At 45.3% G+C, this 25,496-nt stretch overlaps 1 protein-coding gene across 23 annotated transcripts in view; it reads right to left on the minus strand.

Annotated features, from left to right (window-relative positions):
- Positions 1 to 25,496, minus strand: part of FGGY (FGGY carbohydrate kinase domain containing) — a 393,096-nt gene that overhangs the window by 73,545 nt on the left and 294,055 nt on the right. For 21 of the 23 annotated variants that reach the window (XM_035018448.1, XM_035018444.1, XM_035018446.1 and 18 more), the window contains 3 exons: positions 17,362 to 17,436; positions 11,644 to 11,764; positions 5,458 to 5,552 (listed from right to left, as the gene is read on the minus strand). In XM_035018448.1, coding sequence (XP_034874339.1) covers positions 5,458 to 5,552; positions 11,644 to 11,764; positions 17,362 to 17,436 — 291 coding nt within the window. The remainder of the gene's footprint in view (positions 1 to 5,457; positions 5,553 to 11,643; positions 11,765 to 17,361; positions 17,437 to 25,496) is intronic. The other 2 variants (XM_035018431.1, XM_035018432.1) reach the window with 2 other exon arrangements.

Genomic DNA, 25,496 nt, shown 5'->3' on the forward strand with positions numbered 1-25,496 from the left:
AAAGCAAATCAAGATTGAATGTGCCAAGAAACGGGACGGCTTCCAATTTCTGAACATCCATGATCTGTCAGTCTCTCCAAACCTCCAGCAACTAGAATCACAATTGCCAGCTTTACTTTGCAGAATGTAAAACGGGCAAGTAGCTGGTGACAGAAAGCCAAGTGAATCTCAAACTCACAGAGAGCGGAATCCCACAGAATAAAACAGAATGAAGACGTACTGGGTCATATATGGCATCACAGGCTTTGAAGCACAGAATAGGTGATGAATATAACTGGCTCTGAAGGAAGTAAGCTTTTTAAAAAAGGAATAGAAGAAGAGGCTTCAGCAAAGCGATGAGGATGTTTGCAAGGCCTGACCTCGAGGGCAGACCACTGTGGTCAGTGCAGATGATTTCTCTTGTGGACGCACATCACAGAAAGGGTGAGTGATCACGGCTCTCAACAGGCCACTTACACATACTGGTCTGCAAGACACAGGAGTCTGTCTGGGACGTGACAAGGGAAGCTGATGGTGGGAACACATGGAGTCAATGGCTTACAGAGGCGGCAACTCTCACACCATGGGAGGAAGAAAGATTTTGATTAATTGCTTGATTCCAAGGGCTTATTTTCTTTATACTGGTACATGCCTTACATTGATTGGGGAATTCTCCTCCATCTCTTGTCACAGTCCCCTTTTGCTGACTTTTGCTTCAGAGGCTTCCTCTGCTGCTTTTTTTTTGGGCAGGTGGGAGGAGCAAGTGTCCACATAAGTAGCACTGTTAGAATTAAAGCTTTTTTCATATAAATAGATTGGGAACAACAACAAGAAGAAAGCCCTGTCTTTTAAGATAAGAAATTACAGAAAGCTAAATGACATCTGCAGGAGCCTGCAGGAAGCAGAAAGTGGAAAGTCATTTTGTATTTCTGCCTCTTTGCCCTTTGACTGAGTTTCTTTCACAGCATCTTGAAACTGGTTTCTTGTTTCATGTATCCTTGGCATTTCTTCGAACTTCACTACTGCCTGTGCTTAGAGAATGTGAGCACATTGGTATTTCATGGATGTATTTCTTTCCAGTTTGTTCTTTTTCCAGGGCCTGGGAGCCTGCAGAAGGGTTATGGGATGCTCCCAACTTTCTCATCACAATTATTTGCTTTCTAGGACATTCAGAATTACAGAATCATTTTGTAGTGCATGGACAGCCAAGGGAGTGAAGGAGGGGTGACTTCTGGGAGATCAGGAGTGGTCAGATGGAAGGGTCACAGAGGTCAAGACTGCGTGGATTCCATATTCCCATGAATAAAAGGAGGAAGGAAGACACCCCCTTGCGTCCCCTCCCACTTACTCAATAGTTGAACTTGTACCATGAGGTGACATCTCTGTGGTTTGATTCCATTTTACTGATTAAGCTAAGGATCTGAGACATCCGTGAAGATAACCATGCCATGATACTCACCACACTATCTATTGGAGGTAGAGTTTTGAAAACTACTAAATGGAGAACACCATTTCGAGAGAGAGACAACTCTTTAAGATACTATTAGTCATTCTGTTCTTTAATACAGATGGATGGCTGCATCAGTACCCTCTGTGAAATCCTCATTTGAAAGTGGGACTAGCAGGAAGCTTTCAATGTCTAAGGGACGGGAGGGCAGGAAGGAAGCAGGGAAGAGTGAGAGAGAGACTATGAGGATGGCCACATGAACGAATAAAAGAACAAAAAGTGGAGGCCAGGCATTGTCGGCAGGCTTCAAAACTTGAACTAGTAATGGACGTCATGCTGACTAATCTCTCCCCTTAATATCCCACCCGAACATTCTATCCACGATCCCTCGCCATCTGATAAAATTTCCCCAGAATTGCAATATATAGACAGGTTTGCAATTATTATAAGTAAAAACTGCAACTCTGAATCCTTCTGACCTATTGGTATCACTATAGGAAGGCACAGGGCTCTACCCCTCGCTAAAGACACGCACTCATGGGCCCAGAAAATCGGAAAAACCTGTCTCCCCTAGGACTTCTTTCCTTGGTCTGTAGCCTGGGTCCTCTAAACTCTTCCTAGTCTTTCGTTCATCTGGAGGAGATGACTCTGGCTGGGTCTACCAAAGTCTGCACACTATGGTAGTGTAAACTGAAATCCTCCCTCTAACCACCGGCTGTGTGGCCTATGAGAAGAGAAAGCAACATTGAGTTGCTGGCAGGAATCACTCAACTTTCTTAAAGGAAGGAGTAGCAGGCACCTTGAAGACCAAGTAGGATCTCTGAAGTTCAAAGAACGAGCTGTATTGAAGTTCTGGTTGAAAAATATGAATCACAGGGAGAAAGCAATTCTGTTTCACATCAACGTGCCAGAATCCTGAGCTTGTCCCCAGGCCTGGGGCACACGGGTTGGTGCCTCTTCTTTGGAGAGGGGTGAATGAAGACAGGCCTATGTGCATTTACATTTCCAAAGCGGTTCTGAACGTAATGACTATAGCAATGTTCATAATTATAGCAGGGGCATTAGAGTGCAGGTCATTAGAGTTTTCAAGGCTCTTTATCTCAACAGTCCCATGTGAGTGGCAATTCTTCTTCAAATACTTTTTTAAACAGGAAGTAAGGAAATAAAGCAAGTACCTGGAGAGGCCAGGTGACACTGCCTGAAGATAGACAACAAGCAAGCACAGGGGTCAGGATGACGGGATTCTCTTGGGGATACAATGACAGAGGAGCTTCCAGGGCTCTCTCGGCTGGGGGCTCTCTTTACTAGATTATAGTGTCTCCTAGAAATTCCAGTCACAAGGGGCTCATACTTCCTTGGGTTTAATAAGAGAGAGGAGCTTGTCTTTAAAATGTTGTGAGACTTGCAGCTGCTACTTGAATCACCAATCCCAATATTCGACGTACCCTATCTAAGATTCTGTTCCAGAAGACTCACGGAAAATCTCATGTAGTGACGATGATGTCAGTGAGGAATTAAGTTCAGTTTCCACTTAGGGAAAGATCGTGAGAGGAATCGTCTTGGAGCTAGAAACTCCAGATTTGACCAAGATACCACTGAGGTACCTAAAGTCATGGTATTACGTATCTATCTGATGAAGCAGCCCCATCCCACGCTACTCTTTGTTCAAGCTGCAGACTAGCTCCTGATTTGTGACCGATGGCATTTCTTTTCAGAAAATACAGCTTTAAACATTTACGAAGCCAAAAACTATTTTTAACACAAAAAGGAGAAAGAAAATCGAACCAAGTACAAAAGGAATGAAAAATCAGGATGGGATATAGATCCAGAGAGCCTTAGTTTCAATTCTGCTTCTGCCCCATATTACCTGTAGTCTTGGGAAAATTACTGAACACCCTTCTGAGCTTTGGTTTCTTCCATAAAGAACACAAGGATGAAAACATCTACCCTTCAGGCAGGGAGGTTGTCAAGATCAAATGAGGTGCCTTAGTCTGCTCATGCCGCCATAACAGAGTATCACAGATTGGGCACTTAAATAACAGAAATTTATTTTCTCACAGTTCTCGAGGCTGGAAGTCCAAGATTAAGGTGCCAGAGGGGTCAGGTTCTGGTGAGGGCCCTCTTCCTGATTTGCAGAGGGCCACCATTAGGCTGGGTCCTCACATGGCAGAGAGAGAAAGCACCAGCTCTCTGGTGTCTCTTTTTAGAAGGGCACTAAGCCCGCCATGGGGACCCCACCCTCACGGTTTCATCTGACCCCAGTCAGCCCCCCAAAGACCCAATTTCCAAATACCATCACACTGGGAGTTAGGGCTTCAACACAGGACACATGAGGGGACGTGTTCATTTTACAATATGATGCAATCCTATGCAGGGCCTCTCGGAGCATCTCTACTGTTTTGGTTTAGCTACTATTTGTCCCAGGCAGGGCATCTAGTGGTGAGAACATCTTCATAAACGGATACATCAAAATAACAACTGACAAATCATTGACGTTTCAACAATAAAGAAGCTCACACAATGTTTTTGAGAGAGTACCAGAAAATCCAGAAATCGCTGAGAATTCAACTGCACCATCTTTGATTACCAACTTCATTTAAAAGCCACTTAGCATTCACGAGTGGACTCAATTCCTTGGGAAAGATATTTCACAGACATGAGTTCCCAGTGCTTGGACAGTGTGCAGGATACCGTACTTCTCAAAATGTGTACAAAGTGCACAGACAGATAGCGGAATCAGCCTTTTGCACCTGTGTTTCTAATAGTGTCCCCTTTGGTTCTGTTACCTTTTTGGATCTCTGTTGTCTAACCTCTGCTGCCCCTGTAGGTTACAGTGTCAGGAAGATCACAGGGAGAGCACCCAGCACAGTTCTGGGTACATAAATAGTACTCTAGTGACTGGGTTACTGGTGGAAAACCCAGCTTCTCATCCTGGCCTGGAGACCCTGGACAAGTCATTTAAGCTCTCTGATCAAATATTTCTTGAATTCTCCATTGAGGCTGGGTAGCCAGACTCCTTGGTTCTGGCATTTACTAGCTGTCCCAGTGGAGGCCAACTTCTATCATTTCTTTATGCCTCAGCTTCTTCAACTATAAAACGGGAATAATGGGCCTACGTGTGCATTCCTGATCTAGGGAAAGAACTCATAATGTGCTCCTGATGATTATTACAGATAAAGAAATGGAGCAAAGAGCAGAATAGTCAGCTCACAGAGCTAGGAGGTAGTCAAGGTAGGATCTGAGCCCAGGCAGCGAGTCCAAAGCTTGCGCTCTCAAGACTCCTCTGCTGATGTTTCTCTACCTTTTCATAAACCTGTTGTTAGTATTGTTTTTTTACCACTCAGAGTCTCTCCGTAAAACCTACGTGTGAGATGTCTTTTGCAACTTGGTTGCAGGAAAAGCCTCCTCTCCCACAAGATACTAATGTTTCCTCTTTTTTGGAAACAAGAATTATGCAACTTATCATGTGTTCATTTTTGTCTTGGCTGCCAGGAAGCTCAGAACCAAACTGTGTGCTCCATCTCCACCACCAAGTTATTTCCTTCTTCCTATATCTTTGTTCCTTATTTTCCCTTTTAATTCTTTTTGTTTAAACTAACATTTTCATTTGTGTCCCTCATTGATAGAGCCCTCAAAATTATTTGGAAAGTGGCAGGTGGAGATGAAATAAGCAAACAGAGATCTGAAATTTACATGAAAACCTTAAGTTTCGAAACTTACCTGTTTCATTTGCTATAAAAATTAAAAAATAAAAAGGTCAACAGGAAATTAAAAGAAATCACTTAAGAGCTATTTTAAAGGAGAAAAAAGAAAACTAACAGAACAGAATGACCAACACCAAGAGAGGCCAAGTCAAATGAAAACCGCAATAAATATGTCTGAGGCTAGAAGTGTTTGTGTTTTCCCTGGCTGGAACCTATCATTTCTTAATTATATCCTATGTGTGTTTTGCAAGATGGGAGCTGCTGTCAAGAGGAAGGACAGCCTCAGACAGGGGAGGAGCCACGACCCACCCCTTGGTCCTCACATACCTGTACAGAAGCGAAATCCCCCGAGGCACAGGCACCCAGAATAGCAGCGCCCACGAGAACAGACTCCACCTCTTGCGACAGGACCACAGGCATGCCTGCACAGGACAAGGCCACACCTTGGTTAGGGAGCCGGCCAGCAGCCCCAGCACCAGAAACACCTGACATAATGTGGCGTGAAGGCAGCAGTGGACACCCGCTCCCCGGTCCCCACAGTGCTCCGGTCCTCGGCATGACCTGATTCTAAAGGATTTCACAGCCTGTACCTGCTGGTAAGGCAGCCAGGAGCCCCAAGGGACCTGCCACCCCGTACATCAACTCATGAGACCTCTTTGCCCAGATCTCCCAGGCTTCTGCTAGCTGCTACCTGCCATTTGGTTCAAGTTCGTTTCAACAAACACTTCTGGAGTGCTTCGAGGGGCCCAGGGAATGCAGAGATGAATCTGACTCGGTCCTGCTCTTTGGGTCTCAAAGGGGAGGTGGATGAGAAAGAGATGACGACGGTGCAGGGGGTTGGTTCTCTAACTGAGATGCACTAAGAACAGGGAAGTAGTAAGGGGGTGTGATTAATCCCTCTGGCAGCTTCTTATTTCTCTGCGTACAAGCCAAAGCCCTTACGATGGCCGCCAAGGCCCTCCAGAGCTGGTGCCCACCCTGACTGTCGCCTCCCCTCCTGGCCACGCTGGCCTGGCCTCCATGTTTTCTTGAATCAGCTTTGGGGCCCTCACCCATGCTGTTCCTTCTGTCTGTGTCACTTCCTCCCAGATGCCCACACAGCAGCTCCCTCTGCGTCCTTCGTGTATTTGCGCAAACACCCCCTTCCCGCTGCGGCTTTCCTGACCATTGGGTTCAAAGGGACAACTTACCCACGATACTCCTCATGCCCCCCCGTTTCCTCAGCATCTTCCCACCCAGCATGATTACTTCTCTTGTTTACCATCTGTCTCCCCTGCCAGAACAGAAACTCCATGAGGCCAAGCACTGGGTCTCAGCCACGGCTGAATCCCTGGAATTGAGACTAGTTAACCAGGATCTAGCACATGGTAGGGGTTAAATGGTGAAAGAACAAATTTCCCGGAGAGGGAATGGAGGTTCATCACAATGGAGATGAGCGTTACGGGGGTATCTGAAGGACGAACAGTGGTCCACCAGGCAGCAAGAAAGCCCTCCGCATGCCAGGGCTCACAGTGGGTTTAAGGTGAATATAAAGAATTTAGAATTCTCAGGATTTTATATGTGTATATGTGTATATATGTATAATATAAATAAAATACATACAAAATATAAATGCATTTGCCAATCAGGAGATGGCAGCAGACTCCACAGAGGTAAGCTCTGTAGCCAGACCTAAAAGTCTTCCTCTACTCAAGACAGGAGACTGACTTTTCCAAACACTGGATTTGTCTTCTATCTTTTCTGGGAAGACCTCCCTGACACATCTACCCCTGGGGTCCCACTACCTCCTGACTCCTCCTGCTACTCCCAGGCTGGGTCAGCAGCCTGGGCCACCCAGACAAAGGGTCAGGGAACAGAACTCCCGCACGCAGGCAGAGGGCTCATGAATACCAGCCCCCAGACCGCAGGGCCGGCACCCGAGTCTCTCCTGGAAAGTACAGGGGTGGGATCTCTGAAAAAAGCTCAGAGCCAGTCCCACTAGCCCTGGGTCCTTCAGCAAGTTACTCAAACATTTAACCTCGGTTTCCCAGTGTGTAAAATGGGGATGATAGTAAGACTTGCTGCACCGTTTGCGGCGAGGATTCATGAGAGACGGCACACAGGGGGCTCAGCACATCTCTAGCCTCCGTCAAGCCTTTGGCAATGGTGGCTACTACCGTCAGAATGAAGACTGATGGTGAGTGAAGGCCCTCTACACATACTTCACTGGGCTGGAAACTGCAATGGTGGGGAAGGGACAGGGCAGGTGCCCATCTACCGTCTACAGGGGAAGGACAGACACCGGGCCACATGGAAGGGCTGTGTTGGCCAAATCAGGAGAGCACTGCATGCCTTTGCAGAATCCAGGGATGATGCGGACAGGAGTGTGACTACAGCCGCCCCCGCGGACCTGGCACTTGTTAGAAGATCACAAGCACCTCCAAACACCTCCCAGCCCCTCCTGACCCTGTCAAAAGCCTAACTAGTTCTGAGCAGGGAGGAGTGACCTACAGTCAGTCCCCTCCCCTTGAGAACCAGAAACCAGAGTGAGCCCGATGAATCCCCCACCAGCTCTCTAGTTGCACCCTAAGTGCTCTGGGGCCAGACTGGAAGAGTTTGAATTCCGGCTTCCTTGCTGACTTAGCTGTGTGATCCTAGGCAAGTTACTGCACCTCTCTGTGTCTCAGTTTCCCCATCTGCAAAATGGGGCTAAAATTCCACCTCCCTCTAGGGCTGCTCAGAGGATTAAAAGTGCAATTTAAGTAAGGCACTTAAAACAGTGCTTGGCTTAGAGAAAGCACTAAATTAGCATTAGCTATTAGGATTCTTAATACTGACCTGATCTCTAAAACCTCTCCTCATCCCTGCCATGGCAGGGGGAGGGGGGAGGGGGGACCAACTCACTGCTTCTGCTTCTCCTTGAGGTCAGTCCCCCCTCTTCCCTGCCCACCCCCAGCCTGCTGTAGGTCCCAGGACACTGGCGTGGGTAGACCTCACCCAGGGCTTGCTTGTCCTCATGGTTGCATCCTTGACCAAGCTCTAGTCCGGCGGCCTCTTCATGCAGCTGGTTAGGTTGGGTTGGTTAGGTTCCTGCTGGGCCCCTGCAAACCTAGGGGTGGTAAGACTGTGGGTGGCCCCAGGGGGCTGCCTGGTCATCGGGGTTTCCCTACAACCAGCCCACACCCCTGCAAACAGACCCTTTGTTTGACTTTTCTCCAAACTTCGAGTGTGTCATCTGTTCCCTGCCTGGACCTGACTCATACGGACACCAGCATCCCCTGGGTCCCCACTCTACTGTCTGGACACTGGGCAGAGTACCAAGAGCACTTTTTCTCTTTGCAATGACACTTTTGGCAGGACATTATTGTTCTTCTTTGTATCCCCCTGCCAAGCTCATGCTTGGTACACTGGTGTGCTCAGAGACGGCTTCTGAGTGAATAAATGGAGGGACAAATGATGAAAACAATGAATAAGACAGAAAGGGGAGAACCCTTGCTGTAACTGCCAGAGCTGAAAAAAACAAAATTCAGACGGAGGAACATTGAGTCCCACGTCAATGGGGGAAACCTACAATTACTTAGCACACACCAAGTATTTCTTGAAACTACAGTTAAACTAACTGCCAGAGGTACAGGGAGATTCTTCCTCCTCACGTAGAAGACGTTTTCCCAAGTTGGCAAAGCCCCATTCTCCCTGCTTGCACGGAGAAGCCTGCTCCCCAAATGGCAAAGATTTGCTTACAAAATATTAAACTGCTTTTCTTTTTTTTTCCCCTCAAACACACCTCTTTTTTTTTTTTTTTTTTGCATGGGGCTGCTTTAAAGGAAGAAGTGAACGGACATGTATTAAACACTGACTTTGAGCCAGGCACAGAGCTTGGTGCTCACAAACTCATGAGCAGGTACTCCTCAGCATGATCTATTAGAGGGAAATAATATTCTTTCTTTCAGAAGAGGAAAGCGAGGCTTGGGGAGAGGTGAACCAACTTGCCCAAAGTCACAGAGGGGATCCCCTGCTCTTTCCACGACTCCATAGTCTCCAAAGAACCTTCTAAATTCCATTGTGTTTTTGACAGGTATTCCTAAGACTCATGTAGGTCCATGGTCCTCTCTAAGCCTTTCTTTGCAGGAAAACCAGAGCAATTACAGTATTTAAAGGCATCAAAGACTCTACCTATACACCCACTGCAGTGTACGTGCCTTTTACAGGAACAAATGCAAATGTGTTCTTTTCTCTGAGCGGCTGGGTGAAGGAGAGGAAGAAGGCAGCTCTGCCTGGAATGTGAACTATTTTATCTGATGCATTAATGAGTTTAGCAGAACCCAAAGCATTTAAAGGCAGATGCACTTTGCCATCACTTGTCAGTCACAGCTTCCCAAAGCAGAGGAATTCCAGCCAAAGAAAAGGTCCCTTTGTCTGGAACTGTAACTGGTCCACAGCCAGAGACAAAGGGTCCAGTTTCAATCGGAATCCAAATAACGATGAACAGCCTTTTCATTCAACAGCCTGAAGAACGGTTTCCAAAGCAGAGCTTTCTGTAAAGCTGCTGTGAGTCAGCGCAGGGACGTGAGGCCTGGAAGAGGACCCACGTTCATTAAGGCCGGAGCCATGGTGCCCGGTCAGGACCCAGGGTCATTCACACTGCCCTGCTCCCAGGGCCCTGTTTCCCATTTCCCGCAGGTGATGTGTTAGCCAAGGCAGATCTTCTCTCCCCTCCTGCATCCCGGTAGGAAGGCTTCGTGGCTATCAGAAGGCTAGAAATTGGGAAGTCACTCACAGATCACATTTTAAATGTGAATCTTGTCCGACTGGCCGACTTTTAGATAAAATGTGGTTATCAGTTTTCTCTTGGGGAAAATTACAAGGTAATTTGGGCTCCTTTTTTTAGGTCTTTCTTCTTTCTGCCTCAGAATGGCCCACATCCATAGGCTGTGGACTCTTTGGTAAAGGAGAGTAATCATCACATGATTACGAATTGCTCAGAAAAGCTAAGAAACCTGGATGGGCAGCGCAGAGTAGGGGTTGCTGGGCCTAGACACTCCCAGGTCACGGTCCTGGTACCGCCCGTCCCCTCTTGTCTGACTCTGGAGAGGCAATTTCATTGATCTCCCTGAGCCTCAGTTTCTGTGTCTCTAAGATGAGGCACCAATTTCTACCTCTCAGCAGTTCATGAGGTTAAATGTATACAGAATGGCTCCAGCAACACACAGTGGGAACTTGGTTAATGGTAGTAATTTCTGTACTCAACATCCTGATATATTTACCCTTAGACTAGGTGCTTTTTTTTTTTTGTACTGTCCTCTGGCTTGTGCCCCAGTCTACTTACCTCTATCTAAAATGGGGCTAAGTAATTTAATTAGCCGGATCTCACAAAGTGCAAGGGTTAACTATGCGCCTGACATTTGGTATAGCTCTCCCCTGCAGGGATTGGCAGGGTGTGAGGGGGCACAGGGGATATGATGAGGCAGCATCAAGACACCCAGCTGTCAGAGGAAGGAATCCACAGGATGGGAGACAGCAAGAGACCACGACGAAGGGACGCCATTGAAGGATGGGCTCATGTCACGTTTGAGCTGGGGCTGTGGGCAGGGTCCATTCCCTTCTGTTTCCTTTCCCTTGTCCCACTCTGGTGCCTGGCCATGGTGGGTGGGTCCCGGGGTGGGGTGGGGAGGATGCCAGGCTCCAGGAGACACCAGGGGAGAAAGGAGCAAGAGACATGAGGCCACGAGTTCCAGAGGAACGGAAGTCCAGGCTCGGCTCTGTAATACCAGCAAGCCTCTGGCCAGTGGGGTCCCCTTCTTAAGGCCCAGAGATCTGCACCAGGGATCCTGCTCTGCTGTGCTCATATCACAAAGGGATCAGCCCACGACTCTGGATTTTCTCTCTCTGTGTCAGGAGCTATGAAAGAATCACAGGATCTTGGGATCTCAGGGCTCAAATTCCCATCTGCAGCCAGACCCCTGCTTCCACAGCAGTTGGGCTCTGACTTCTTTCTTCAAGACAGCTTCCTTGTCCTTTCCTCCAGACCACTTGCCCTGCCCTGTAGCAGGTCCAAACCAGGGTGGAGGTACCCCACTATGTTTCCATAAAACTCCGTGCATTTCTTACTCTGAGCTCTTGCCACACTACATTTGCACATCCGTTTGTCCTTGTCAATAGACTTTGAGATCTTTGAGGGCAGGAGTCCTGTCTTACTCATCTCTGTCTCTTCAATATTCCCCACAAGCGTGCATTAGAAGAGGTGCTCAGACGGTTCCATAAATACTTAAGTTACGACCTAGCCCTTGCTGACCTTTCTCATCTCATTTCTCAGGATCATTCAATAGTTGGATTCACAGAGAAGTCACTTTCTCCAACATGACTACAAATACTTCACAGTTATCATAAGGAAAAAAACATACATTTTAACCTAAAGATTCAAAATAATCTGGCACATACCCCTACACTCTGCTATTTCCAACCGTGTCCGGCTGTCAGCCAGGCACATTTACTGTCAGGCCCCAAACGACCTATTCTCTTCCTCCTCAGACTCACCTGTAATGTCCGCATGCATCTGCACAAAAAGGGGATTCTTGCTCAGGCCTCCGCACAGGAAAAGCGTGCTGATAGAGTGCCCGGCTGCCTCCATGGCCTCTATAATGAGGCGGGTGCCAAACTGAAAGGGAAAAGCGGAAGAAAGCATCAGTATAGCAGCACAAGGAAAAAGCTCTGGAACATTTACTAAGTGTTTGCCCAGCCCCGGACACCACACTGAGAGCTTTGCACATCCAGTCTCGGAGAGCTGAAGCTCCGAGAGATCAGGTTGCCTCTGATCACTGTTAATGAAGTCACAGAGCAGGAATTCCAACCTGGGCCTGTCTGACTCCCAAACCTCTTAATTACTCTACCATTTGCTTCCATCAGTAGTTACACAACATTGACAAAAACAACTGACAATGTTCACACAGTTCATATTAACAGAGTTCACCGAAGCAAATATTTGCGGAGTGCCCACTGTGGGCCTGATCCTCCAGCAGGGACCGGGGATGGAGGAAGTGGCCGGGGGCGGGGGGGGGGGGGGTCTCTGAGTCAGTCTTCATTCCGGAGATAGGAACTAAAGGGGTTTCTTCTTTGGAAAAGGGCACCCAATAACATCAGCAGCAGAAACAGGAAGAGAGCTCTAATTGCATGAAGTGAGAGTAAGACTTCAGACTGACAAAGGGCTAACCTGACCTTTATTATCACCTGGAACCCGGTGGTGGTTCTTCAGGGATGCTTTGGGAGCCAGAGCCCATTCTAGTCAGTCCTTCGTGGTCTGGGATGATGTGGAAATCACACCCTCTGGCTTGCTCAGTGTTCTGCCATATTTTCATTTCAGCCCTCATGTGCTAGGAACTCCCTAAAATGTGCTATACTCATCCTTGACTTGCTCAGTTTACTCAAATCAGTAAAAATCATGGATGCCTGGGAAAATGACACCACCGTAGGGTCGCCGGGGTGAATGTTAATGTATAATTCTTTAGGTTTAACTAGGATATGCAAACAGCTAAAAATCCTAGTTTATTTGCAAGTTCAAAAACGAGAAGCTCACGAGTCTAATTTACTTGGGGTCAAGGATTAAAACCAAAAAGATGAACGGTGACATGACTTTAGGAGGCAGCCACATGGCAATGGTTGAGAAAGGGGCTCTGGAGAGAAATGAGAGAGACCTGTTTTTTTGTGTTTTTTTTTTTTTTTTTTTCGTGGAGAGAGAGCCCTTGAGATGTTTAGAGAGTGATTAATTCTGAGGGATGACACAGTGCCAGGTGTGGACAAGGGGGTGAGTTGATGAAGCGGAGGGAGGAGAAGGTCAAGGATCTGGGAGGCCACAGATGAGGCAGCCACCAAGAAGGCTGGGTTGGGGCTGGAGAGAGGATTCGAGTCAATGTCATGGATTTAGTGACAGTGTGACGGTGTTGCTGGGAAGGTGGTACCCAAGTGTGCAGAGAAGGGGAAGGAGGTAGTTTAGCATGAGGATAGGCTGTATCAGAGGCTTAACCAAAGTGAAGGAAGAGGGTTTGGGAAGTGGTCAGGATGTCCCCCTGACCACTGTCCCCAGGGGGTAAGATGTAGGGCAAGTGAAGCCTCTTTTGACCAGGCAGCTTGGAGGGCTGTCTCCCCCGTGCCTGAGGGTGCCTCTGGGAGAGGGTGTGGCTAGAAGGTGTTCTGGGGACCATGGGTCATGAAATCCTGAATGCTGTGGAGGAAATTATGAGACATGAGGGGCAGTTCGGGAGCAAAAGCACAGCAATTCCAGCCCAAAGGCCTTTAGCTATTAGCGAATCTGGTAAGAATATGGATTAGGTAAAACTTGGGCCTCCAAAAATAATCCACAGATGTAGTGTGTTAAAAAAAATTAAAACATGTTGTACCGTATAAGGCCAGATCCTGCTTATTGCATGTGGCTGATTACCCCCAGATGTTCTTTCATAAGCTTTTGGGGGGTCATGAACCCTCTTGAGAATATGATAAAACCTACTGACCTTTCCAGAAGAAAGTCACTTACAAAATAGCACTATAAATGATTTCGGGAGGCCTACAGATGCCCTTACATCTACCATGGATCATTCGGTGTCTGTGCATTGCAGGACAGCCTAGTCAGCTCGAGGGGCAGGAGTCTGTAGTAGCCAAGAGCATGGCTTTTGAATTCAAGAAACCTAGGATGGCATTAAGACATTTCACCTACTTCTGGGAATCCAACCTGTATCCAACCTTTCTAAGACTCAATCCTCATTTTTTTAAAAAAGTAATAGTAATATTATATTCATGGGTTTGAGAACTCTATGAATTGTCAGAAATGTTAACATGCAGAAACAATTTTAATGTAGTCTTACATTTGGCGAAATATTAGTATCTGCCTTGCACGGCTGTTGCTGGAGACAGTGTATGTACAAGACACACAGGAGTGCCGAGTACATGGAAGGGGTGTGGAAATGAGCGCTATCCTGGTTACTAGCTGTAGTCTAGGCACTCTGCTATGCACTGCGCTATCCTCGCTAATCTTAGGACAAACTCAAAAATTGCACCTTGTTTTCCCCATGTAGGAGTTATGGGATTTGCCTGAGGCAGTAGGGTCTGCCTTGGGAGAGGATAGCTGCACCCCCCACCCCCATATGCATGGAAATACCATGCAAAGTTGGTATTTCTGATACTTCCAAAACCACAGACCTGTGGCTCACGTGATTAGCAGGCCAGAGCGGAGGGTAACACAAAGCACATTCCCTTGGGAAAAGGCAAAAAAGTATCAGAACAAGAGGCACTCCCTTGGGAGGGGCTGTGACAGCCTGCGACTCCCCCGTGTGGCATTGTTGGCTGGAATTTCCCACTCAGGCTGGCAGCTAGCAACAGGGCCTTCCCTTCGGGTGTCCCAGGCTCCACTCTGTGAAACGTTCCACCCTCCTTAAATGCCCTGCCACAGGGCTTTGTGCTAAAATGATTTTGTGCTCACCTTTCTGGAAAAAATGTTTTCACAGAGAAATTTAAATTAAAATTAGGCTATTCCACTGGGAATGTACAGAACCAAATGCAAATCGAGAGACTTCAAATGCAAAAAGGGTCTATTCTGGAAGGAAAGCTATAGATGAACAGGCTATGGATAAACTGGTTGTTTGACAAGTCTTTCAATTAAGTGTGATCAAGAGAGAATTTTACTTCATGGAGCGTTTTCGCACAGTCCCAAGTTAACTTCATTACAATATCTCTTTCATTCTATTCCTACAAAATACCAACCACAGATATCACTATAGAGAGCAATTTGTTTAACTTTAACCTATTCACAGCAAGTAGATGCTAGGGCAATATTCAGAGCCAGTGAAACAAAAAAAAAAAAATTTTTTTTTCAAGTTGATCATCATGGGAAAATATCTGTGATCAGACTACTTCATTAAAATGCACATTTTTGCTTGAAAGATCAGCACAGCCTCGTACCTTTGCAAAAACGGTTTGAACCACTCACAATTCAACTGGCCCCACAATAAAGCCTTATCAAATGATCGGTCTTAAATTTCCTTCCCTTCGTTGTATTATAAAGGTCATTAAGACAATGGACAGAATAAATATGATAGCTATTAATACATGTACGACCCCTTAAATACAAGATTGATTTTCTGAGTGTGTGGTATTTGGGAAAATGGAGCTGGCTCCACCCAGCTCGCGCCCCATTTAACCTCATTTATATATTCTTGGACTTCTGCTGCCGTGTTCTTACCAGGAAGGGGGCCTCTGAGAGGCAATCCTGGCCAAAATAACAACGTTTGCTAAGATGCGTACAAGAAAAACCGGTCTTGGAAATGCCTGAAAGCTGATTTTGTCCGTGTAGCTTTTACAAACATTTCAAAGAAAAATGCAGGTTGGTAGAGGGGAAAGAGCAGAAGAATGGGAGTGAGACAGGTGGTTCTCGGACAGGCTCACGTTCCGACTCCACCATGCGCCCGCTATCTGACCCGGCAAGGTGGTTTTTCCTCTGTCTGGAAGATGAGGACAATCCCACCTACCACTGTGGGTAGGTACTCTGGTGCCTGGTACAGCAGGTGGGCGTCAGTGAAAGGGGACAGCCCTTATCATCATGGGACGGTGCCCCTTGGTCTGCCTCTTAGCGTGTACTCAGAGGATGAGCATCACACAGCTCTGATTTTCCATTTCCATGCAGTCATTTCATTCCACTCTAAGACTTTTCATACAATAGCACTGACTACCAGAAAATCAAAGTTTCTCAATACTTCATATACCTACTTTATTTCAGAAAGCCATGGCTTCCCATCCCAGCTCTGCCACTTACTAGCTATAGGAAATTGGGCAGGTTAATGAACCTAACTAAGGCGTAGGTTTTTAATGTGTGGAATGGGGATGCTAACACCTACCTCACTTGTAAATATTTAGCACAGTGCCTGGCACATAATACCGCAAAACTATATTATTTATCATTATCATCATTATTACCATAAAACAGGATGACTAAATAATTGTCTTTACTACTGATGCACATTAATCTCCTCCATATTCATTTTACTCTTCACTCCCTCCATTCTGATAGATGCCAGAATTATCTGGTTTTGACCAAGTTCTCATAAATAGTGCCAGCTGATTGATTTCACTGAATTGGCCAAGCTATTAAATCAATGACAGTTGCTTCAGGAAGATACAGTTAAACTGGTATATAAACTGCAAGGACTGTTTCATCTCATCAAGTTGGCCTATTCCATGTAAGACTGTATGTTCCCTTCGTGGTTGGGAAGCTCTGCTCTCTTATCCCATCTACACGGTACCTGGACAAATGTGAACATAAGAAAATCACTTCTGTTAGTGATACGGATGTACAGGAAAAATGTATGTAGTTCCGTTATTTGAAGGAATAAGGCTTTGAAGGAAGTGGTATATAAAGAAACAAAATAACTGAATGGCATGTAAGTATGTCCACAAAACATTAACAAAAAAACTTTCTGTGTGTCTCTGAAAAATAAATTTGAATCAGAATTCAGTGAACTGATTTTTCCTTTCTGTTCGTCCACGTTCTCTTACCAGAGTGACTAAGCCTCACTTAATTAATTGTAATTTTGGGATTCCTCCCAGCTCTGAAACCTGGAAAGCCACGACCCATTCCTCCAAAAGGTACTTCCTAACATATGCACACATACAGTCTTCTGTGCATGTACCCCATTTTTGGATCACCTCGGGAGATTCCTTAGATCGAGATGTTTAAGCTTCTAGGATTTTGTTTTCATTTTGGATTGATCTTCAGTGTAGGACTTCCTAATGCGTTAAATTCTCCCCTCCTCTCCCTAACCATCCAAACCTCTCATTGAAGCAGCTAATTATCTAAAAACAAACACTAAGGATGCTTACTATTTAAAGGAACCCTATAATGAATCCTTTTGCGAAGTGAACAATATCGTGTGTTTTGTAAGTTTGCGCGTTCTTAACATTGCCTTTCTTAATGCAAGCATAAATGGCATCTGCTTCTACTTAATTGAACTTGGAAGACAAATTAAATAAATGACAAGTATGATGTTCAAAGACTCGAACTCCTTTCAGCTTTCAGCGATGTGAGGTGATTAGTAAAGCAGGTGAAGACCTTCATCAAGATTTCCTTCCGAAAAGACACATCTCTTTTTGGCAAGCTCCCTTTTAATTAACAATCTCTGTCACACAAGCACATGATGTATCTTGGAGGAGCATGCGGCCTAAGGTTTATTGATAGCCCTAAGTCTCTTTAAAAATGGCATTAAAGTGTCTTACAGCAATGGCTTGAACTGTGGCCAGGTACAGAATGGCAAGATCATCGAGGTCCTGAGACAGCTTCAACCCGGTGACCTGTAGGGATGAAGAAAAGAAAAGAAAGAGATGGCCAAAAGGAGCTGCCATGGATAGAGATAGTTCCCATGAAACACGTTCAGATGTGTTTTCTTGCCCAAACAAGTTCATATGCAAATCCCCTTTTTGTGAGCTGAACGTGAAATGACTACCAAATTGTTTAATCTCCAGACCTGGGAAAAACGATCATTTCTTCTCCAAGAGAAAGTGCCCTGCCTTGTATTAACAAAACAAAACAAATACTTTACTGAGATCGTGTTTGATATTCCTTAGCATGGAATTAAATGTCTTTCTTCCCCTTTAAAGAAAATGTTCTTTTAGGACAAACACCCATTTTCTTTGGCTTACAGAGATCGACATGGAGCAGTGGCTTCTAGTAAAAGATGATCTTACTCCGAGTTCTGCCGTTGTCAGAATTCAGTGTAACAGCATCCAGGGGGGATTCAGGGTAAAATAATATGTCTCCTATAAATGTTATACCTACTAAGGGATAATTTACAATCTGTGGTTTGCAAGGGAATCCCAGTAAAGTCAATCGGAACCACATGCTTCTATGGAGTGTGTCAATTTCTGAGAGATTCCAGAACTGAACAGGATGCTGGATTTGGATGCCTTCAAGACCTGTTCACAGTCCCTCCTTCACATCTCCCATTTACGAACGTCTTCTCTTGGGACATTTCTAGACGGCGAAGAACTGCTGGGTTCTTCAAGCCTACTAGGAATTTCATGGGCATCAATACCAGAGCTCACTTTGTATTTTCACATTACAAAATTAATTAACATAACCTATGCTTACTCAGGGCCTACGGTGGGTATGATCCTGAGTGCAATGAGGTGGCGACAGGCAGCCTGTGTTCAAAGAGGGGGAGCTGAGTGGTCTACCCAGGTCCCTTTCCTTCGTCTCTCCAGTCCCATTTAATTACCCTTTCTAGACCGCACCCCGAGCCACAATGAAGGGGCCAGTGTTGACCTACTGCTGGGCACAGACACCATTCCATGGCCCAGACCAGAGACATGTCAGTACTCTTCCCCGACTTTTCCCTTCTTCCCATATTTATGCAGTCTCCAAGTTTTGCCCATTTGCTCCCCCAAATCTTTTGTGAATCCATTCCTTCTCTTTGTGCTGTCACTCACTTCCTCAATCCAGGCCACCATTATTCCTTCGTGTGTGCTGAAAGGGCCCCTTTTCTAACGGTGCTCCTCTCCACATGGAGCTAGTAATTGTTCTCACAGGCAAATCTGATCATGTTACTCTGTTAAAAATTCCTTGTTGCCTTCATCTCGAGACATAAATGCCCATGCTGTTTTAGGTGCTTCCTCCCAGGCTTGCTCCTGCTTACTTCTCCAGCATCTGTACAAACCCTTCCTTACTTAGTATCCTTTGCTGCAGCCATTCTGATTACTCATGGAAGTCTGTTCATGCAGGGACTCCTGAATTCGGTAGAGCTACCTGCTGATAATTTCTCCTGGCAAATAATTGGGTAATCAGATGAGAACTACGCCTTTGATTTTAACACACAGGAACACGGAAGGTCTGAGTGAGAGACCAGAGGGGAATTCTGGGTAGGCATCCTCCCAAGCCAATAACTCCATGAAGGAACATCCTTTGTTAAGTTCCCCCAGAGACCTCAACATATAGTAAAAATGCTGGAAGGAAGGGAGAACATGAACACTGCTGACATTATAGAAGTTCACTTCATAACATGCGTAAGGAAATAACGTGCCCCAGGGAACACAGAGGATGGAAACCAGACCCTAGCTGTTCCGACAGACTACCTGGGATACTCAGCATCTGTATCTGGCACACAGTAGGCATGAAGTAACTATCTGTTGAATGTGTGAATTAGTGACAAAGGTCTTTTTTCCTTTTGTATACCACTGTCTTTCCTAACATCCTAGCCTTTTGTGTCCAATTCCATGATTATGGGACGATCATGTGTACCACCTTGGCTCTTCATATATTTGCAGAGGGGAGGGTCATTTGCTCCATGCCCCAAGAGAGAACACTGGAAGATTACTTCTAGTTGCTTATTCCAGGCTTTCCATGCCCCCTCCTCTCTACACTTAGCTTTCCTCATCACAGTGGCTTATACGGGATTGGGGTAAAAGGAGTGTCCCTGTAGCTCATATGGAACCTTTGTGTGAATTAGATAAAAGTTCTCCCTCCAGGCAGACTAATGCAGAAGGCATCCCATCTGGGAGAATGAACTATGAAAAGAAGCAGAGTGGACAGGATCCCAGCCCTGTTGTATGTCCCTTCATGCGAATGTGTGATCAACCAGCTCCATGGCATGCAATGGTCCTGGATAAAGATCACTCATCATGAATGGTCTCTCTCTTCTGTACTGGCCTGCCCTCAACAGCATCTCTGCTGCTTATCTACTAGGAAAGCTAAGTGGGCCCAGGCCTAGACCTCTCATCCAGAGCCAGCGAGGGAGGCAGGCTACCTCTGGCTCCTCTCTGGTTGTGCCTGCGATGTGAATCAGGCCATGATCCTTTGTGGACTGCGTATGTGTCTGCTTAGCAGACTCACATCTCCTATAGGTGGGTCCTGAAGACCAGATCTGGGTAAACTGTGATGGAATGGGGAAGAAATTTGACTTTGTGTATGAGATTAATTGACTAGGAACCCCAGTGCTGTGTATAATATTGATCAAGTAACATTGATAAAGGATAAAGATATCCTCCTTGATTCGTAAGAACCCATAAGGCAGAAGGGGTACAATATCACCAGATTTCATTTTCTTCATCCCCATTTCTTCATTCATGAGAACTTCCCCAAAGTATTGGTATTCAAGCAAAAAAAAATATCATCGCCCCTTCTCTAAATGTCTAGTGCCTCTAGAGCTCAAAAATCACAGAGGAGAAAAGAGAAGATAGTTACTTTTCGCCATAAACTGAGAATGAGATCATGTAAATGAGCACTAAATTTAACTCCTGAGCTTGCTAGTAGCTCCAGCAAAAGGGACATAGGATGGGTGACATCGCTTTTCTTTTTCTGATAAATAGAACATACCTCGCCTTCATGGAAGAAAATGTTACTCTAGGGAAGAAGGTACTCAGCAATAAAAGGCAATAAGTAAGCACAGCCCTCCCATAGCCACCTCTAATATCTCCTCACCATAAACACCAGGGCCATGGAGTTGAAATGTGACCCAGTGAAAGACATTTCTCTCTAAAGTTACTATGGTTCGGGGCCCTCTTGCTTGATATCTCATCTGATATGCAGGTGGAGACTCTGGAAGGGCAGGTAATCGTTAATTCCATCTGAGCTTTCTCTCCAATACTAGGGACCTCAGCCCTGCCTTGGCAAAAGTCAAATGGCTGTCGGCCCAAGATAAGAACTTTCTTAGGAGTGCCTGCCATGTGGACCACTCAGGAGGCTACAGAGACCCTTTGGGGAGCCATCTTGGCAGGGAAGTGACAGCAGCACCCTGGGAATGCCAGGGATGTGCTGGGGGACGTGCAGCTTTGTAACCAGGGAGAAAGCCAGGATGTGACAGATGAGCAGATACCCCATCTGAGGGCTGGATGGTTCCATCCATAAGAGGAAGTGGGAAGAAAGCATAGATGGAAGCAGTGTGTTTATAGAAGATGTGCATGCCTATTTTGAATGTTTGGGTAAGACAGTGAAATGTGTGGGGAAGCCCCATGGGAGAGTTGTGCTGGTAAGCACATTTTATTTATTTTGCTATTGTGTAATGAGGAGAACTGCAAGAGAAAACACTTATAATTAATATTTAGAGACATGTGATCTATATGGTGGCCAAAGAAATGTGAACTACGATTGATGACGCCAACATCCTAGATAATGGTTATAAAATACGTAAATCTTGGGATTTTTGAGCTTGGAAGAGATGTGTGGGGGAATGGAAAGATGACAAGCGATGAAGACACCAAGGTTCAGATCTTGACATTCTCCCAACTGGCTGCACAATGGTGTGTTTTGTGACCTTTCTGAACCTCACATTTTTTTTTTTTTCATTTATGAAATAGGGATAATGATGCCTCAAGGCACTTTTGTGAAGATTAAATATCATTTGCAAAGTGTCTTACTTTTTCAGGAAGCTAGACTGAGTCTACAAGAGCTAAACCCTTATAGTGACAACTCTGTGAGCGTAGGTGGCAATTAATGTTGATTTTCTTTCCCTTTCTCTTAATAAATGTGCATTCTCTTTCTCTTAAATGCATGAAGGGTTCAGTTCCATTTATTAATTGGAATGTGGCAATAAAGCATCTCCTTCAACATGGTATGGGTACCCCCAGGGTATTAACGAGGGGCACTGAAGACTAGTGCATATACAGCATGGGGAAGATAGGGCAAAAGGCATGTTGACGATCAGCATCAGGATCATAATATTAAAGATAAGAACATCAAAAGTGTGGAGAAGCAGTATGCCCCTGATCAGTGCCCAGGGATAGGATGATGGGGGACACACTTGCAAGGACTCCTTAGAGGAGCCTTAGTCCTTATCAACCTACACACTTCCATTCACTCTGTAAATAGGAAGGACAGATGAATTTCACCCTGGACTTCACCTCAAATCTTGCTGCCACTTAGTAGCTGTGAGAACTTGGGCATGTTTCTAGCCCTTTCCCAGGATCCTAGCTGAATGGAGATTTTCTGAGCTCCAACTCCAGATTTATTGACTCTTTGGTGTGGGCCTAGCAATTTGCATTTCAGCAAGTCCTAATGCGCAATAAACCGTGGAAATAATTGTCCTTAACCTTGGCATTGTGAATTATGGGTTGGTAGGTCCTAAAATATTGAAATTATTTAAAAAATGTAGTAGTAATTTAGTTAGCTAATTTTTTTTCCTTCTTAATTGTTAAAGGAATTAGTTATATTTGTTAGTAAGAAAAAAAAAGCTTAGAAATAAATTCTCATGGGGTCTCTAAAGATTACAAAAGACAAGAAAACAGGATCCCCAGTCCTGAGATTTTCTAGGGTCATCAGAGCTTGGTGGGGTATCCAAGGCTCAGGGGAATTGGTTGAAAGCTTTTCAGAACACAAAGGCACAGCAAAATGCTGTTTGTTCAGTCAATAATACAGGTAGAGTTCATGGACAGACAGCAAGGAAATGAGAAGGATCAGAGAAAAATTGATAGGAAACCTCTGGAGAGAGAACAGAGATTGAAGAACAGGTCTGAAATGATCAGCAGCCTGGAAGACAAAGGGAAAAAAATCTCCCTTAGGTTTCGGTAACTACCAGGAATCGAGGCTGCCACTTGGCATTGCCTAAAATTCACCCAGATTTGGGAAAGGCAGATCAATGTGTTAACACAGTGTGGTGAGTGGAACTCTAAAGATATTCCCCCAAGATTTGGGTCCCCCAGTTACTCAATCAACCACCAATCGAGGCACTGCTGTAAAGGGACTTTGCAGAGGGAGCTAGCTCCTAGCCAGGTGACCTTAAAATACAGAGATTATCCTGGATTATCCAGTAGAAACCCAATGTTAACACATGAGCCCTTAGGAGCCGAAGAGGAAGGCAGAAGAGTTAATCAAGTGATCCAGTAAAAGGCAGGAGGAATGAGGCAGAAATGGAAACCAGAGAGATTCAAAGCATGAGATGGACATGATCTGCCACTGGGGGCTTTGAAGATGGAAGAAGGGGACAATGAGTCATGAAATGCATACAGGTGGCCTCCAGAAGCTGAGGACCCCTGGCTGACAGTCAGCGGGGAATTGTAACCTCAGTCCTACAACTGCAAGGAGCTCAACTTGGCCAACAATTTGGATGAATTTGGTAGATTATTCCCAAAGTCTCCAGATAAGAGCCCTTGGTTCTGGTCTTATGAAAACTGAAGCAGAGAAACCAGCTGAGCCAGCCAGGGCTGACCTACAGAACTGTGAGATGATAAATTTAAGCCTCTAAGTTTGTGATAATTTATTAAAGCAGCAACAATCAATAATCTCACAATGACCAGACTGACATTCTCCCTCGCAACCTTTTTCTATTGGCGAACAGTACACAATATGCTAGTCGTTTGCTATTCCCCAGATGGAACAGGCACTTCACATCTTTGTTCCCCTTCTGATGCTCTAAATCTAAGTCATTTTAATGTACTCAGTGCTCCAGTATGCCAAAGCTGATCTGGTCAACTATCCTGGCCCCTAGTTGGTATCATCCAACCTGTCTTGATTTACACAAACTTGAATCCCATCTTTGGTCCCCTGGCCTTAGAGCTTTCCCATTATTTATCTGTTGGGACCTCCCAGCAAATTTCTACCGGATTCATCCCTCAGTCTTTTACCATGCCATACTACCTTGGGAAGGACACCTGTCTATAATTATATTGCCACTGCCTGCCTCCCTTGGGTTTTACTTGTTTGGTATATTTAGGGAAGATAGAAAGCACTAAGAAAACAGTATCTGAATCTGACATAATTTTAAAAAGTCACTAAAATGAGGGGGAAATATGAAAACACGAAAACCTAGTTTTTTTTTACTTAATTTTTTTTCCCCCCAAAGGATGTCAATGACCTCAGTTTGAACTGACTAGGTTCTAATGTTTTTTCCGCTGCTCTGGGCAAATAACTTTGACTCTCTGAGCCTTAGTTTCTTCACCCTTTTAAATGGGGCAACAACATTGTCAGGCAGGGTTCCTCTAAGAGTTGGTAATGATGTATGTAAAGCATCTATCATGGGGCCTGATACAATGCACTTCCAGAAAACAAAACAAAACAAAACAAAACAAAAAAGACGATCCCTATTACGAAACAAAATACCAGCTGCTAAATTAGTTGCTTCAATAAGAAAACAAATTATGGGAAACCCAGCTAAATGATACTTAGGATATCAAGCTTTGTTATAGGACTCAATTTGTCATAGGCAAAAATATGTAAAAAATGGTGAGATTGAAACCGCATTACATTGTAACGAAATCATCAACAAACTCATGTCAAAGAGTCCATGTCTTTGCAAGCCTGATAAATAGATCAGTCCAAAGCCGCTTGAATTAGCTCATGAGCTTCCAGCTATGTCATCCATCTCCCCATCGGAGGAAGCCACTGGGATACAACCTCTGGCTTCTACCGAGCTCTTGCAAATACTCATCCGAGTGGCTGACTCCATCCACATCTGACTGTTTAGTATTGCCCATCTCTAGCCGGGGTTCAGTCCTCTGGGAATGGGCTAAGGTCTTGCCGTGCTTCTTTCCTGACTCCCTCCTAGTTTCTCATATGCACACTTGCTCTGTGCTTGCTTTGAGGAGCCCTGGGAGCAACACTCAACCTCTCCAGCAGTTTGAGCAGCATATGGCCTTATGTTAGAAATCACAGCTCTTCTAAGAGCCAGAAAATAACTTTCTGTTCTGGGTAGGGCTGTACTTGCAGAATGAAGCAGAAAAAACACGTTTCAACCACTGGTGAATAGGGTGTTTTCATGGCCTGATACGCCTGAGGTGTCTTGCACCTGCGATTAAATTTGATTAATTTACTTCTTGGATATTTCAGGAAAATAAACACACCCACACCCCAAGACAAAGAAGTAGTATTAATTTGAGAATGGAAACTGGTCATATACACAAGGAGGCAAGGACTCTTTCAAAATTCCTACCGCACTAGCTGTTTTGTATATCAAATGTGGGTTTCCTGCTGTGTTGAGGGACTTGAGGGCCAAGGACTTACATACAGAGAAAGACTAATCTCTGTACCTGTGTGAGATGTGGTCTATGATGGACCAGGTGATTGCTGAGCTACACCAGCTGGCTGTTCGCGGCGGATGACCTCCATGGCTGGTGAGTCCAGCTGGTCCTTGGGCTAAGGTGGATGGCTCATCACTGGCCGCTCAGCATTCCAAGGCCACACTTAGAAGCCTGCTAGTCATCTTCTAAAGTGCAAATAAGGGCCACTAAGCAGAAGCTACAGGTTCAAAAGTATTTGCTGTTGCTGTCTGTCCACGATGTGACAGTCTCCCCATTTGATTCTGACAATGACCCTTCAAGGAATCCACGTGTTGGTCCTGTACCCTAATGTATCAAGCGGAAAGGAGAAATATTTGCATAGGCGGCTACTTGGTCCAGGCACACTAGTAAGTTGCCCACCCCCGAACTTC

Source organism: Mirounga leonina, unplaced genomic scaffold (genome assembly GCF_011800145.1).
Source record: "Mirounga leonina isolate KUSES-001 unplaced genomic scaffold, KU_Mleo_1.0 Mir_173, whole genome shotgun sequence".
Lineage (NCBI taxonomy): Eukaryota > Metazoa > Chordata > Mammalia > Carnivora > Phocidae > Mirounga > Mirounga leonina.